Genomic DNA, 17,098 nt, shown 5'->3' on the forward strand with positions numbered 1-17,098 from the left:
TTGTAGCTATTAGTTCTGTTTGGGGTGGTTGCAGACGTGTATTCCACTCAGGTGTGTTTGTGTTCAGTGCACTGAGGCTGGAGAATGTTCCCCTAGCAGTACCTGTCAGGGCAGCGCATGTGCTCAACACCTCCTTTTGGTCCCTCCAGAGGCTATATAAGGGCGGCACTGCCCCGACCCCCTCAGTTCCTTCTTGATGCCAGGGGCCTTAGTTGGAGTTCCCCGTGTACATTTTCTCTTCGGTTTTTTTCGCTCTGCATCAGGCTGTTTTGCTGAGTTTTTCACTTTCAAAATAGTTTTTAATTGTTGTTCGTGGTAGAACCTACAGTCTAGTTTAGATTTAGTGTAGTTTTTAGAGTTAGTCATTTTTAATGTTTGTGTTGCCCAGCAACAAGGGTTATGCAGTGTTCTCCGGGCTTCAGCATTGCCCGTCATGTGGGGTCTCTGTCCACATCAGTGACTCACACACTTGCTTTTTGCTCCGCCCAGGAGTGGGTCACATTTCAGAGAGTTGTTGTTCTTTTAAAAAGCGAACACAGATGTCAAGTAAACTTTATCTGAAGCAGCAGTTGGTGGAGCGAGCCATAAGGCCTGTATCGGTATCAATACCCTCCACCGCCTGTGGATCTAACCACCCTCAGCTGCCTTCCACCCCTGAAGTGGCAGAGGACAGACCCTGGGACTCTGATTCTTGCTCAAAGAGGGAAGTTGCTCTATGTCTCGGGAACCACCTTGAAAGAGGACCCATGAGACAGATTGGGGAAAGGAAGGATTCATCATCTTCCTCCTCAAAGACAGCCTTGAGATGTCCAGATGGTAACCAGGGTTGTACTGGGACAGGAGTTTTCCTGTACCATACTGTTGACTCTGGATGCATCTGGGGGATGGCTGTGAAATCTAGTACCTGCAGACACAGGTGTGGCAGCAATGCACTTTTTTTGTTTGTCATGCCAACCTCAGCACTACCTCAGGAGTCAGAAGGACTATTGATACCATCTGCTATTCCAGGCCCTTCAATTTCTTCAGCATTGGGGCCAACGTGGATGTCATCAACATCCTTGGTACTGGTGATGAAACAGACAATATCTTCAGCATAGGAATTGGGAGAGGACAGTGCCCCCCCCCGAAAGAAATGGGGCACCCATATCCTCTGCAGCGCATCTGAGATTCCTCTCCCTCTATGTGGAAGAAGGGCTCAGATAGATCTTCAGACCTGCAGTCCCTTACCTGGATCTCAGAGCCCCTCGAACTCCACACTTTTCCCCATTCCCCATAAATATCTGTGAGATTAATCATCCAAACCATAAACCATCATCACAGTAAATTCTTCCAGCTGTCTGGCTATCAATTTCTCTCTCTCTTTTTAAATTTAAGTCATCATGGATTTTGATCAATTTAATTCATTTACTGGGTAATCTTGGATGCATGGTACCAAGGAAAACACTAACAAGAGTTTTAAAGGCTGTAATAATTGTTTTGTTTTTTTCCAGATGAAATGAAGAAGGAATTCGGTGAGTGAAGACCTATGTACACCCTTGCTGGTGTCCCCATTCCCATTGCTTGGATATTTGGAGAGAGGGGCCATTTCTCCTATCTCTCCTCCATCTCCCTGTCTGCTTCTGATGGAGAAGGAGATCCTGACAGTCCATTTTCTTCTCCATCCATATAGGGAATAAAGCAGCTCCAGGCAGACACATTACATCTCCCGACACTGCTCACACATACCAGGCAGCACGGGAGATGTGGCCTGATCCCTGTTGTCTGTCTCAGCCTGGGGGGGTGGGACAGACCCACTGTCTCCTTGAGAGCTACATATGGGGTCCAAAACACCTCAGTAGCCACAGTTGTAGTGTGACTGATTTAGAGTATGTCTGCACAGCAGCTGGAGTGTGTAATTCCCAGTGCAAGTAGACAGACACATGCCAGCTCTGCTCGAGCTAGTGTGCTAAAAATAGCAGTGTAAGTGCAATGAGACAAGTAGCAGCTCAGACTAGCTGCCTGAATACATAACTGTAGCGGGGTGGTGACCCGCTCCAGCCCTGACAGGGTTGGAACCAGCCCTGGGAGAGGGCTGGCAGGCTGGGAGAACAGCCCAGGCTGAGTGGGGAAACAGCCGCAGCTGTGGCCACGCCCCAAATGGACTCAGCTGGCCCTATAAAGGGTCTGCTGGGCTGAAACAGTCTCACTCTCTCTCTGTGTTCAGAGAGAGAAGGGCCTGGCTGCTGGAAGCTGAGAGAGAGTACCTGAGGGAAGCAGGGCTGGGGAATAGGGCAAGGCAGCTGTAGGGCTCCGCCTGGTAAAGCCCCCAGGCTGCGGCCTAGTGTAAGGCCAGACAGGTACTGGGGCTACAGAGGGGTAGCCACGGGTAGGCCAAGGCAGCTGGTCCAACCCCTTTGCCTGTGATGAGTGGCTGATACACGGCAGTCTGCCCTGGGGGCAGCACCCCAGTTAAAGGGGCACCGGGGTCCAGGGAGGGACACAGGGGCCAGAGAACAGGCAGATCACCGGCCTGCAGTGGGCACTCTGGAGCTGAAATGAGCTAATTCCCAGAAGACCAGTAGGAGGCACCGCAGGGGTGAGTCCGCGCACCTCTACAGTACCCAGGGGTCAGGTGGAATTGTACTCATGCAGCTAACCTGAGCCAGCGTGGTCACTCTGCTATTATTAGTGCACTAGCTCAAACAGAACTGGCACATATACCTCCACCCATGCTGGGTATTACACCTCCCCGCTGCAATGTAGACACACATTGTCCTTCTATGTCCTGCCTAGTAGGAGCTGCGTTGCTGTGAATACAGCCTCTGGTGGTTGGAAACACTGTGTGTGTGGACGGGAAGGTTCATTTTTTGATCAAGTGAGAGGGGATGTGTAAGAGGGAGTTAGATCAAAGCCAATGAGAGCAGGTAACATGGGGAGGTGACTCATTGGCTGGAGGTTCAAGACAGACAGAGCAGAGCTCAGACAGAGCAGGACTCCTTCCCTGGTTTCTAATCTTAGCTCAGAACAGCCCACATGTGTGTGACAGAGAGAGAGAGAGAGAATGACCATTCAAGTGACATTTTTGTCTATATTAACTCCTGCAAAAGGAATCACCCCCTAATGCTTCTGGCATCCTCACTTGCCCTCAGTCTGGAACTTCCCTGCTGCTGGAGGAAGGAAATTTGCAGTCAATGCCTCTCTTAATTCAATGTCTGTTGTTTTCTTACTTTCATTTCAGAATGGAGAATGGTTCGGAACAATTCAGGTAAGAGAATACACAGCACATGGATAGAGGTGCTGATACTATCATGATAGATGCAGCGTGAGAACCTCAATACATTAAAAGCTATTCCATTATTAAAGAAATCAGCAGGTTTGATACTATAATCAAACTAGAAAAACAGCCTGTTCTTATCAGAGACACAGCTCCTAAGGTCCTTCCCAGCTCCTAAATTTAATTTCAAGGCCTGATTCTGACATCATTTACATTAATTTCACACCCATTGTAACTCCCCTGATGTATATGGAGTTACTCCTAAATTACAACAGTCAGTTCAGAATCAGCCCCCAGTGAGAGATTTCCGTGAGTGAGGACTGATGGTGTGATATTCCAAAACACCCTTTTATCTCTGGCTGCTGCCTTTCTTCCCAGGAGCTCCCCCTGTCACTGAGGTCCTTAACCTTTTATCAATTCCCGGTGCTTCCCTGCGTAATTCACTTCTCCCAGTTACTCAGTGAGGTAACTACTCCCAGGTGAACTTGAGCTTCCTCATGCCCCCTTGTGGAGCCTGTCAGGGGAAGGCTGGTTTTACGAAAGGTAGATTGTGCCAAACCAACCTGATCTCCTTCTTTGAGAAAGTAACAGATTTTTTAGATAAAGGAAATGCGGTGGATCTAATATACCTCGATTTCAGTAAAGCGTTTGATACGGTACCGCATGAGGAATTATTGGTTAAATTGGAAAAGATGGGGATCGATATGAAAATCCAGAGGTGGATAAAGAACTGGTTAAATGGGAGACTGCAGCGGGTCGTACTGAAAGGTGAACTGTCAGGTTGGAGGGAGGTTACCAGTGGAGTTCCTCAAGGTTCGGTTTTGGGTCCGATTTTATTTAATCTATTTATTACTGACCTCGGAACCGAATGTAGGAGTGGGCTGATAAAGTTTGCGGATGACACAAAGTTGGGAGGTATTGCCAATTCGGAGAAGGATCGGGATATCCTGCAGGGAGATTTGGATGACCTTGTAAACTGGAGTAATAGTAATAGGATGAAATTTAATAGTGAGAAGTGTAAGGTTATGCATTTAGGGATGAGTAACAAGAATTTTAGTTATAAGCTGGGGACGCATCGGTTGGAAGTAACGGAAGAGGAGAAGGACCTCGGAGTCCTGGTTGATCGCAGGATGACTATGAGTCGGCAATGTGACGTGGCCGTGAAAAAAGCTAATGTGGTCTTGGGATGCATTAGGCGAGGTATTTCTAGTAGGGATAAGGAGGTGCTGGTTCTGTTATACAAGGCACTGGTGAGACCTCATTTGGAGTACTGTGTGCAGTTCTGGTCTCCCATGTTTAAAAAGGATGAATTCAAACTGGAACGGGTACAGAGAAGGGCCACTAGGATGATCCGAGGAATGGAAAACCTTTCCTATGAAAGGAGGCTCGAGGAGCTCGGTTTATTTACCTTAACCAAAAGAAGGCTGAGGGGGGATATGATTGCTCTCTTTAAATATATCAGAGGGATAAATACCAGGGAGGGAGAGGAATTATTTCAGCTCAGTACTAATGTGGACACGAGAACAAATGGATATAAACTGGCTGTCAGGAAGTTTAGGCTTGAAATTAGACGAAGGTTTCTAACCATCAGAGGGGTGATGTTCTGGAACAGCCTTCCGAGGGAAACAGTGGGGGCGAAAGACCTCTCTGGCTTTAAGATTAAGCTTGATAAGTTTATGGAGGGGATGGTTTGATGGGATAACGTGATTTTAGTCAATAGGTCAATAACGTGCCATCGCTGGTAATTAGTAACAACGGTCAATGATGGGATATTAAAAGTTACTACAGAGAACTTTTTCCGGAGGGTCTGGCTGGAGAATCTTGCCTGCATGATCGGGGTTCAGCTGATCGCCATATTTGGGGTCGGGAAGGAATTTTCCTCCAGGGTAGATTGGCAGAGGCCCTGGAGGTTTTTCGCCTTCCTCCGCAGCATGGGGCAGGGGTTGCTTGCTGGAGGATTCTCTGCGACTTGAAGTCTTTAAATCATGATTTGGGGACTTCAACAGCTGAGTCAAGGGAGAGAATTATTCCAGGAGTGGGTGGGTCAGCTTTTGTGGCCTGCATCATGCAGGAGGTCAGACTAGATGATCATAATGGTCCCTTCTGACCTTAAAGTCTATGAGTCTATGAGACCCCTTCAGAGGGCCAGCTACCTTCTGACAGACCTCCCCAGTCACTTTGGCCCAGCTCCTTCAAGGTAATGATCCCAATGGGAGTTAGGCACCTAAATACCTTTGAGGAGCTGGGCCTCAGTGTTTACTTGGAGCGGGGTTTTCAAAAGTGCCTAAGAAGGAACTTTGGGATTTCGGCCACGGTGAAGGCACAGATTATGTGGTGACAGGAATGGGGACTGCGATGAGAATCATAATGCAATGGTTGTGGGACCACGAAGGGGACTGCAGTGGTGACAGGCATGGTTAGGAGCAAGTCGATGAGGTTTATGAGGGCACCATGATGAAGACAGTGGTGGGATCATTGGCTCTGGTAATAACAGAGACTGACTGTAATGTTGCTGATTATAATAATTATAGTGAGAGAAAATTAAAATGATGCTGAGGTGAGGAATGACACAGTGATGGTTATCTGACAGTGAAGATAGTGCAGATAATAATTTGCTCGTTACAGCAGTTTTCTGCTGACCATCTCAGAGTTCTTTACAAGCAATTTTAAAACACCTGATTAGGTTGGCACTATATGGAGCTTACTGAGGAGTAAACCAACTATCAGAGAGCTTATGTAACATGACCAATGTCACGCAGCAGAGCTGGGAACAGAACCTAGGGGTCTTGATTCCAGGTCTAATTATTAGGTAAAACTCTATTTTAATGAATAATTATAATGGTTTATTATTTATGTGCATCATATTTATTTTCAATGATGCTAATAGGGGTATGTTGATATGATCAGTGTTTGAGTTCTTAATAATCCAATTCTGTGTTTCATGATAAACTTCTCATCATAGTTAGCTGTCACGGGAAACATATTTTTGCCATACATCCCATAATGCTAGTCACATAGTGGCCTGATTCAGCTCTCAGTTATGATGGTGATGGTGTACTTTTCTGGCCATTAGTTTAAGTGAAGTTACTCTGGATACACACTTGTATAACTGAGCTCAGAATCTGGCCCAATTTGAGTACTAATGTGATAAATAGTTCAGGATCACTTTCATTTTTGTGCAAATATCACACAAGTCTCATTTCCGACAGAGTTCAATGCAACATTGAATTGGCAAGTGTGTAGCACTGGTCAAGTCCTGCAGTCCTTACTCAGGCAAAACTCCCATTGAAATAATGCATGAGGCGAGGCGGCAGGAAAAGGCTTATCGTGTATATTTCACTCCTATTCCAGTGTATACTGGCATTATAGGAGTGGTTCTCAAAAAGAAAACTCTCTTCCTGTAGATGACATCACTCTTCATGGAGTCACGGCCCACCCCAACATCTCCATTTCTGGGGATAAAAAGAGTTTTACACATGAAGCCCAACCTCAAAAAGTTCCATCAGATCCAGAGAGGTTTGATTCAACCGTCTGTGTGTTGGGCTCTGAAGGATTCTCCTCTGGAAAGCACTACTGGGAGGTGGAGGTTGTGAGCAGCACTGACTGGGACCTGGGAGTGGCCAGAAAATCAATACAGAGAAAAGGAAAACTTTCCTTGTCCCCTAAAAAGGGATTCTGGGCTCTGGGTCTGAGTGGGAGAGATTATTGGGCAAAAACAGACCCATGGACCCGGGTCACAGTGCAGAAAAAGCCCAAGAAAATTGGAGTTTACCTTAGTTACCATGAGGGGCGGGTGACCTTTTTCAATGTAACTGACATGTCTGTGTTGTTCACATTTAATGATTGTTCATTCTCAGGAGAGGTTTATCCATTCTTTAAAAATTCCCACAAAGAAACAACAATGAGAATTTGTTCAATTAAAGAGGAATAAATATAACATGACTCTGATGCTGATTTTATACTGATGTAACTGAAATCAAGGTTTTCATGAATGTATTCTGATGAAAAAATCTTTTTTTTTAAATGTACATTGTCATGCAATAAAATGTTTTCATTTCTTATTTATTTTTTGCTTGTGACTTTTGTCCAATACAATATTTGACTAGCACAGTCTTTCTAGGGAATTTGATGCAGATGTTAAAAACAAGAAAACACCATCCATCCACCCACTCTAACACTTTCCTTATTGGCAGCTTCACCTCAGAGGCAAAATAACAGGAATCTCATTGCTAATTTCAGCATTTTCCTCTATAATAAAAGATAGATAACATGAATATCTCACTAAAAACCATATTTTGGGATGATATTATGTTGTATTATGAAGTTGCAGTGGCTGGAACAAAATTTAGACTGATGATAGATTTCCACTATAGACACAATTTTTACACACCCACCTCCCCCATAAAGTTATCCAATCTTCCTGACACTTTTTTTTAGACAGTGCTACGTCGATGGGAGAGCTTCTCCCACCTGTCAGTGTTTTAAATGCAGATGTAACCTTAACAAGAGTGTCCACACAGGGATTTAATGCAGTTTAGCTAATCCACTTTTAATTCATATCTTTAGGGCATGTCTACATTCTGAAACAGTGCAGCTGCAGGGCTGGAGCAGTGCTGCTGTAGTGCTACAGTGTAGACTCTACCTTGCTGACAGGAGGGGTTCTCCCATTGGCATAGTAGATAATGCACCTTCCCAAGAGGCAGTAGCTAGGTTGACAGAAGAATTCTTCCATTGATGTAGCACTGGCTACACTGAGGGTGGTTAGGTCAGTATAGCCACGTCTCCCAGGGGTGTGGATTTTGAGAGACACAGCTATGCCAATGTAAATTCCCAGTGTAGACCAGCCCTTAGTGCCTCTTGTACAAACCCATTGGGTTTAATGGGGTTGCACACTTGAAAGAAGCTGGTCTAAGGAAGTAGCATCGGCATATTATGGCCTAGGGCGGCAAATTTGCGGAGGTGGCAAATTTGCTAGTGCCCCCCTAGCCCCGCTCCAACTCCGCCCATTCCCAAATCCCCTTCCCACCTCCTCCCCCGGGTGCACCGCACTTCCCTCCTTCTACCTCCCTCCCAGGCTTGCTGCGCGAAAGCGCTGGGAGGGAGGAGAAGCGCGTAGTGGCGCCCTCAGAGGAGAAGGTGGAACAGAGGTGAGCTGGGGCCGGCGGGCGTGGGGAGTAACCCCTGGGGGGGTCAGGGAACCGCTCCCCGCCCCAGCTCACCTCCGCTCCACCACCACCATCCCCCGAGTGCGCCGCAACTGCCCTTCTCCCCCCTCCCTCCCAGGCTTGCCGCGGGGCAGCGGAGGTGAGCTGCTGTGGGGGGGGGGGGGGAGGCGGCAATTTTTTCAGGGCCTAGGGGCAGCAAATTTGTTAATCCACCACTGGGTAGTAGGTTTCTTTTCACAAGCAAGGTACAAAGAAACTAACTTCTTAAAAGAGCCCAAACACAGCTCAGCAATGTAAAGAGCTCCCATAAAACACCTCCCAAAACTGCAGTACCACGGGCCAGATTCACCAGTACTGTTTGGTTGCTTTGCACCATTCTGTGATGACGAGCAGCTGTGCACCCAGTTTAACTGGCTAATTAATTATGGCTGCTTTGGGACACTGGTGCAATGTGAAGCAGCCTAAGTATACTAGGAATTCTGGCCCAATTTAAAGCAGGACTAGGGACGTCTTCACTTTTCCCCGTTATTTGATCATAGACTCCCAGGGTTTTCTATACATTTGCTCCCAGATTATCCTCTTTTTTCTAGCCTTAATTCTCTCTACATGGGGCTGGCTCCCAGATTCATATGTTGGATTTTTTCCTCCGAAAGGCAGAGTTAGCAGCTGCAGCCTTGGAGCTAATTATGATCTTCCTCATCCATAAACAATTCATCACTTTCACAAAAGATGTCAAAGAATCGCAGCACCTGTCTCTGCTGGGTGGAATGCTCCATGGTCTAAGGTAGTAGCAGCGGTGTATTATGTCTAGTTGGCAGCCGGATTCAAGCGGAGTGCCCCAAGGGTCGGTCCTGGGGCTGGTTTTGTTAAATATCTTTATTAATGATCTGGAGGATGGTGTGGACTGCACTCTCAGCAAGTTTGCAGATGACACTAAACTGGGAGGCGTGGTAGATACACTAGAGGGTAGGGATCGGAATCAGAGGGACCTAGACAAATTAGAGGATTGGGCCAAAAAAAACCTGATGAGGTTCAACAAGGACAACTGCAGAATCCTGCACTTAAGACGGAAGAATCCTATGCACTGCTACAGACTAGGGACCGAATGGCTAGGTAGCAGTTCTGCAGAAAAGGACCTAGGGGTCACAGTGGAAGACAAGCTGGATATGAGTCAACAGTGTGCTGTTGTTGCCAAGAAGGCTAATGGCATTTTGGGCTGTATAAGTAGGGGCATTGCCAGCAGATCGAGGAACGTGATCGTTCCCCTTTTTTCGACATTGGTGAGGCCTCATCTGGAGTACTGTGTCCAGTTTTGGGCCCCACACTACAAGAAGGATGTGGACAAATTGTAAAGAGTCCAGCGGAGGGCAACAAAAATGATTAGGGGGCTGGAACACATGACTTATGAGGAGAGGCTGAGGGAACTGGGATTGTTTAGTCTCCAGAAGAGAAGAATGAGGGGGGATTTGATAGCTGCTTTCAACTACCTGAGGGAGGTTCCAAAGAGGATGGAGCTCGGCTGTTCTCAGTGGTGGCAGATGACAAAACAAGGAGCAATGGTCTCAAGTTGCAGTGGGGGAGGTCTAGGTTGGATATTAGGAAACACTATTTCACTAGGAGGGTGGTGAAGCACTGGAATGGGTTACCTAGGGAGGTGGTGGAATCTCCTTCCTTGGAGGTTTTTAAGGCCCGGCTTGACAAAGCCCTGGCTGGGATGATTTAGTTGGGAATTGGTCCTGCTTTGAGCAGGGAGTTGGACTAGATGACCTCCTGAGGTCCCTTCCAACCCTGATATTCTATGATTCTATGATTCTATCCCAGCACCACTCTGCCTCTGCTTCGTCGTGTCTAACCTTTGTTCAAACACTGGGAGGATGTTGTCCTAAAGATATTTGATGATTTCTACAAACAAATCAAGGTCAGTGTTGCATCAACTCCTCTCAGCCTCTGTTTGTGCTAAAATGGATGTTTTTATTATTCATTTTCAGAGAGTTATAATCAGTGTTCCCTCCAAGCCACACGCCTGCATGGCCACACAAGAGTCAGTCAAGTCCCACACACTTTGATTTGCAGAGCCGTGCACATCCGACAATTTGTGTTTAGGTGCCTCTCACCCTGCTGCTCTCCTGCTGCACTGCTCCTGCCCTCTGCTTTGGAGCCCCTGGCCAGCTACTCCTGGCACCCTCCTGCTGGCTGTGCAGAGTGGGGGAAGGGAGGGGAAGGGGGCACTGGTGATAGGGTTCTGGAGTTAGATGGAGCTGCTGGCAGCTGCTATGGTCTGAAGGAGCCTTCAGACTGGTGACTGCCACTGTGCTTAGAGACAGCTCATGGTCTCTCATGCAGTTCCCCAGCAGCCAGCACACACACACTCTGCCTTTGTGTCTCTCACACACTGCCTCTGTCTCCCTCTCTCTCTCTCACATGCACACTCACACACAGTCTCTCTCACACACACACTGTGGGTATGTCTACACTACGAAATTTGGTCGAATTTATAGAAGTCAATTTTTTAGAAATCAATTGTATACAATCGATTGTGTGTGTCCCCACTTAAGACCATTAAGACCATTAAGTTGGCGGAGTGCGTCCACATTACCGAGGCTAGTGTTGACTTTTGGAGCATTGCACTGTGGGTAGCTCTCCTACAGTTCCCTCAGTCTCCGCCACCCATTGGAATTCTGGGTTGAGCTCCCAATGTCTGATGGGGCAAAAACATTGTCGCGGGTGGTTCTGGGTAAATCTCGTCAGCCCCCCACCCCCATGAAAGCAACGGCAATAAATCGTTTCTTGCCTTTTTTCCTGGGTTACCTGTGCAGATGACATACCACTGCAAGCATGAAGCCCACTCAGCTCACCATGACCGTACGACTCCTGGGTGCTGTGAGACGTGGTACTGCATTGCTACACAGCAGCAGCTCATTGCCTTTTGGCAGCAGACGGTGCATTATGACTGGTAGCTGTCGTCGTCGTCTCCTGGGTACTCTTTTAGCCGACCTTGATGAGGTTGGTCGGGGGCACCTGGGCAGATATGTGTGCTCCTGGCCGGCCTCGGTGAGGTTGGCCGGGGGTGCCTGGACATAAATGAGAGACAATAATCGCCATCAGTTGTACTGGTCACTTTGGCTGCTGTGGGATCCCCAGTTTCTCTGTTATTGGGGCATGAAGAATAAAGTGCTGTTACCTTGATTATGTGAATCAAGGACAATTAAACTGTTTTATGACAGAGGGACTCACTATCAACTACGTAGCACTCGCTAGATAAGGGACATGGGTTCCAAAACCCAGTGAATTGAGAGAGGCTGGGGACAGGTGTTTGTACCTGATGGTATGGGCCCCTTTTGAAGGCCTGAAATACCAACTGCTCCTCCTTCTCTCTCTACTGTAGAATATCAGAGCTAATTTTAATTCCATTAGGAGTCTAGTTACAGGCTGCTGAGCTGAATTCATTTTGGGCTGATGGTGCACCAGGACTGAGGCTCCCCTACTACAAGCTGAAATCACTAAAGAGCTAAAATTACTAAGAGCTGAAATCACTGAGTACTGTGGGGGGCCTGAAGATATATTGCTGAGCAGCTAGCAGAGCAGTTTGAGGGATGACTGGAGCGACTCATGGGACAGCTGGTGGAGGTGATTCTTGGGTTGCAAGTTAAAGAAGTATGGGCTGGATGAATGGACTATAAGGTGGATAGAAAGCTGGCTAGATCGCCGGGCTCAACGGCTAGTGATCAACGGCTCCATGTCTAGTTGGCAGCCAGTTTCAAGCGGAGTGCCCCAAGGGTCAGTCCTGGGGCCGGTTTTGTTCAAGGGGGGAGGGATAGCTCAGTGGTTTGAGCATTGGCCTGCTAAACCCAGGGTTGTGAGTTCAATCCTTGAGGGGGCCACTTAGGGATCTGGGGCAAAAATCAGTACTTGGTCCTGCTAGTGAAGGCAGGGGGCTGGACTCGATGACCTTTCAAGGTCCCTTCCAGTTCTAGGAGATAGGATATCTCCAAAACAAAAAAACAAACAAACAAACAAAAAAATACCTTCATTAATGATCTGGAGGATGGCGTGGACTGCACTCTCAGCAAGTTTGCAGATGACACTAAACTGGGAGGAGTGGTAGATACGCTGGAGGGTAGGGATAGGATACAGAGGGACCTAGACAAATTAGAGGATTGGGCCAAAAGAAACCTGATGAGGTTCAACAAGGACAAGTGCAGAGTCCTGCACTTAGGATGGAAGAATCCCATTCACTGTTACAGACTAGGGAGCGAATGGCTAGGAAGCAGTTCTGCAGAAAAGGACCTAGGGTTTACAGTGGATGAGAAGTTGGATATGAGTCAACAGTGTGCCCTTGTTGCCAAGAAGGCTAACGGCATTTTGGGCTGTATAAGTAGGGGCATTGCCAGCAGATCGAGGGACGTGATCATTCCCCTCTACTCAACATTGGTGAGGCCTCATCTGGAGTACTGTGTCCAGTTTTAGGCCCCACACTACAAGAAGGATGTGGAAAAATTGGAAAGAGTCCAGCAGAGGGTAACAAAAATGATTAGGGGGCTGGAACACATGACTTATGAGGAGAGGCTGAGGGTACTGGGATTGTTTAGTCTGCAGAAGAGAAGAATGAGAGGGGATTTGATAGCTGCTTTCAACTACCTGAAAGGGGTTCCAAAGAGGATGGATCTAGACTGTTCTCAGTGGTACCTGATGACAGAACAAGGAGTAATAGTCTCAAGTTGCAGTGGGGGAGGTTTAGGTTGGATATTAGGAAAAACTTTTTCACTAGGAGGGTGGTGAAGCACTGGAATGGGTTACCTAGGGAGGTGGTGGAATCTCCTTCCTTAGAGGTTTTTAAGGTCAGGCTTGACAAGCCGTGGCTGGGATGATTTAGTTGGGAATTGGTCCTGCTTTGAGCAGGGGGTTGGACTAGATGACCTCCTGAGGTCCCTTCCAACCCTGATATTCTATGATTCTATGACTCAAGAGACTTTTGGGACTTTGGGTGATTTTTTGGGTTGCTGGTCTTAAGACCCTGAGGGGAAAAGGATACCGCCAAACTTACTTGGGTGTGTGTGGGGGGGTGTCTTTTGCTCATGGTTTGTGTTATGAATCCTGTTTGTGGTGTTTCCCCAACATAATGCCACACTGTTTCCCTCCTTTATTAAAAGGATTTTGCTACACTCAGACTCTGTGCTTGCGAGAGGGGAAGTATTGCCTCTTAGAGGCACCCGGGGGGTGGTATGTAATTGTCCCAGGACACTGGGTGGGGGCTCGAGCTGGTTTTGCATTGTGTTACTGAAATGGAACCCCTAGATACTGAACCCGGCCCTTGTTGCTGCCAACTCAGACGGGCAGAAGGGTTACATACATGTTATTCATAAGACCACATGTGAGTTTATGCTTTGTCCTTTATTAACCTGTTTCCTTCTGTGTCTCCTTCCATTGTTTTATGCCAGGCCAACAGACTTCAGTGGGGCCAGGATTTCAGCCAACGTTCTAAATGAATTAATTAATGAAGATGTCCTATCTTCTAGAACTGGAAGGGACCTTGAAAAGTCATCGAGTCCAGCGCCCTGCCTTCATTAGCAGGACCAAGTACCGATTTTGCCCCAGATCCCTAAGTGGCCCCCTTAAGGATTGAACTCACAACTCTAGGTTTAGCAGGCCAATGCTCAAACCACTGAGCTATCCCTCCCCCTTTAACATCTTAGCTCTTGTTGAGGTGCCCTTGTCAACACACAAACTAAGTCTCCTGACTCAGGACCTGGATCTTGATGTGCATTGGACCCCTGCACTTTTCATCAGGCCAAACCTGAGGGCCTCATTCACTCATTGACTGAGTCCTTACTCAGGGAGTCAGTAGGAATTTGCCTCAGAAGGACAGAGTAAAAAATAAAGACCTATGGATTTGGCCGAATGACTTTATTGGGAGTTGCTGGCACCCAGCACTTCTTGGGGTTTGTCCCATTGGGCTTGATCCTGCCCGTCTATGGGGGAAATCTCAAGATCATTACTCAGACAAGCTGTTCCTGACTTCAGTGGCAATTTAACCTGATTAAAGCTTGAGTAAAGTCCTAAGGATTGGCCCGTATGCAGTGGAGAGAGCTCTGCTGCTCGTTGACACATCAGTTACTGCAGGGAAAGTGAAAGGGCAGTGGTCAGATTTCCAAGAAATGGAACTTGTCCTTGTGTCAACCACTCTGAGAACAGACTTCGTTACACTCCCAGACCTGGCTAAGGTCTCTGCCGCTGCGTCTTTGCTCTAAGGGAGAGATGTCAGCTGGCTTGGGGCCAGGAGGAAACAATTTCTGGAAGTGAGATACAAGCTGCTCCTTTGTGAGCTGCAATAAGGAGCAATATGGAGCATAGTGGCTGTGCGTCGCTTTGACTCGTCCTGCCTTGCTTTGGCTGGATGGATCCTGGATGTGTTACTCAAATGCTTCCACTCCTTTAATGAAGAGAAGCAGGATTCTGTCTAAGTGTTGCTATGGACAAATCATTATGAAAAGTACGAGGGGTCCGATCCTGAAAAGTGCCGAACTCTCTTGCCCTGCAAAGCACTGAAGAACATGCATAGCTCAATTGACTGCAGCTGCTTTATTGGATCTGGTCAGAGTGCTCAGCATCTTACAAAACCAAACCCGATGTGCTGTAAAACATGCACACACACACATAAATACCTAAAGGAAAAAAATCATACAACTAACCAGAAGGATGTGGATTTCCAGTGTACACATCATGACTGCTTTAAAAACTGTGCTCAATGGGTGAATAAATCCTGGAGTGAAGCTCTATTCTGGAATTGCTTTATGTGTCTTTAAATAAGAGGCTTACGTCAGGCTTCATCTTCCAGAGGCACAGTGCATCCCAGAGCTCCCATCATGAAGGGGAGGTGCCGGCTTGGGAGCACCCAGCGGCCCCACATTCTGCTCCTTTCGCCTCTGTGGTTCCCAGGAAAGCCTTCTGGTGTTCAGCGGATGCCAAATGAACAAAATAAAAATAAAACTCTCAAGCACTAATGTTGGTAATCTCAGCACTATGGTTCATGCACATACTATCATTATATACTTGAATCTGTATAAGTATAAAGATCTCATTACACTTAGCATTTAGGCTGTAATCCTAAGGAATACAGAGACAGAATATTTTAATGATTTTGCAAGTGTATCACCAGTGCATTCTGCTGGATGGAATCAGAACTATTCAAATGCATTTCACAAGCCCTATACATCTTACAGCTATTGAAGACGTTTTTTAGCTAAAGCAATAGGGGCCTGTGTTATAGAAATAGGAGAGATCTGGGTTCCATCTGTGCTGTCGTCACTGAGGTCCAAGTTGCCATGACGTGTAGGATAGTAACATCTGTAGTCCTATTTGGATTGCAATCCCCTTGAGGCAAGGGTTGTCTTTTTGTTCTGTGTTTGTACAGCACCTAGCACAATGGGGTCCTGCTCCATAACTGGGGCTCCTAGGTACTATTATAATACACCTAATAAATAATGTAGAGCACCTAACACTATGGGTTCTTGGGTCATGCATGCAGATCCTAGGTGCTACCGTAACTCACCTAATAAATAATATACAACATCTAGAAAGTGCCATTACTGGGGCCCCTAGATGTTATGATAATACAAATAAGTAATAATAAAATATTATTATTAATAATGGTTGCCCACAGCTTTATTGCAATGTATTAAGCAAGACAGACTAATAATCAAAGGAGAATATTTCACAATCTCAGAAGAGAAGAGATAATAGGCCACATAATTTGCTTTCACAATGCAAAAGGTAGGGTGTGACGGGGCAGAGTGGCCTCGCACTGGTACCGCAGGGGTTAACCCTTCTTTCCTAGCAGAGGAAGCCACGCCCTGGAAGCTCTGCTGCATGCTCCAACTGGAGAACAGGTATAAAAGCCTGCAGAACAGCTCAGTCTGTCATGAAATATTGACTTCAATAAAAAATGAATAAAGTGGGGCTGTGATTGTGTCCATTTTATTTCCACTTTCATCAGGTATCTAGTGGAATAATTTACTAGCAGGAATACTAGCGGAAATAACACATTTGAAGGAAAGATGACAGAATATTTGTGGAAAGTAAATTGTGAATGTACAGCAGGTAATATGTGAATGAGTAAATGCAAATATTCACACCAGAAACCTGATGCCAAGTGATACGATCATCAGGGCACAATGCAGCAAAGGCCGTCCCTCTTCAGCAAAGTTTAAGAATATACTTCATTCCCTTTGACGTTAGTGGACTCTAGTGCTTTGCTGAATAGGGATGGGTTGCTGAATTGGGGCTCCGATCAAGGGCTAGACAGAATACATATCCTTCCAAACAGTTCTAACCAGCGCAGCTCAAATTTCAAATGTTAATTACTCAAAGTCAATAGCTGCAATTATTCAGAAAATAACTGACTAGCGAATACTTTTGAGAAAAGTGAGAAATGCTCACAGATTATTCACCAATAGAAAAAGATACAAACATATTACCTTCTGTACATAATTTGCTCAGCACTATTACAGACATTAGAAACTGAGCACTGTCTTCACAGTGGTGGTTCTACCCCTGCCATGGTCCTGCCCCTTTGTAAATCAGCTGGCCAGTCATTCAGAGGGGAATAGGCCGCACCCCTTGGAGGAGTGTAGTTTGGTGTGCTTGACCAATCCACCATCCTGAATCAGAATTGCTCCCAGCC

At 46.6% G+C, this 17,098-nt stretch overlaps 1 protein-coding gene across 1 annotated transcript in view; it reads left to right on the forward strand.

The window, feature by feature from the left end:
• Positions 1–7,184, forward strand: part of LOC135893053 (E3 ubiquitin-protein ligase TRIM39-like) — a 46,118-nt gene extending 38,934 nt beyond the window's left edge. Inside the window, exons 29-31 of the mRNA XM_065420842.1 lie at positions 1,491–1,511; positions 3,218–3,244; positions 6,658–7,184. Of these exons, the coding sequence (XP_065276914.1) occupies positions 1,491–1,511; positions 3,218–3,244; positions 6,658–7,184 (575 nt within the window). The remainder of the gene's footprint in view (positions 1–1,490; positions 1,512–3,217; positions 3,245–6,657) is intronic.
• The last annotated feature ends 9,914 nt before the right edge of the window (positions 7,185–17,098 follow it).

The sequence above is a fragment of the Emys orbicularis genome, chromosome 21 (assembly GCF_028017835.1).
Source record: "Emys orbicularis isolate rEmyOrb1 chromosome 21, rEmyOrb1.hap1, whole genome shotgun sequence".
NCBI lineage: Eukaryota > Metazoa > Chordata > Testudines > Emydidae > Emys > Emys orbicularis.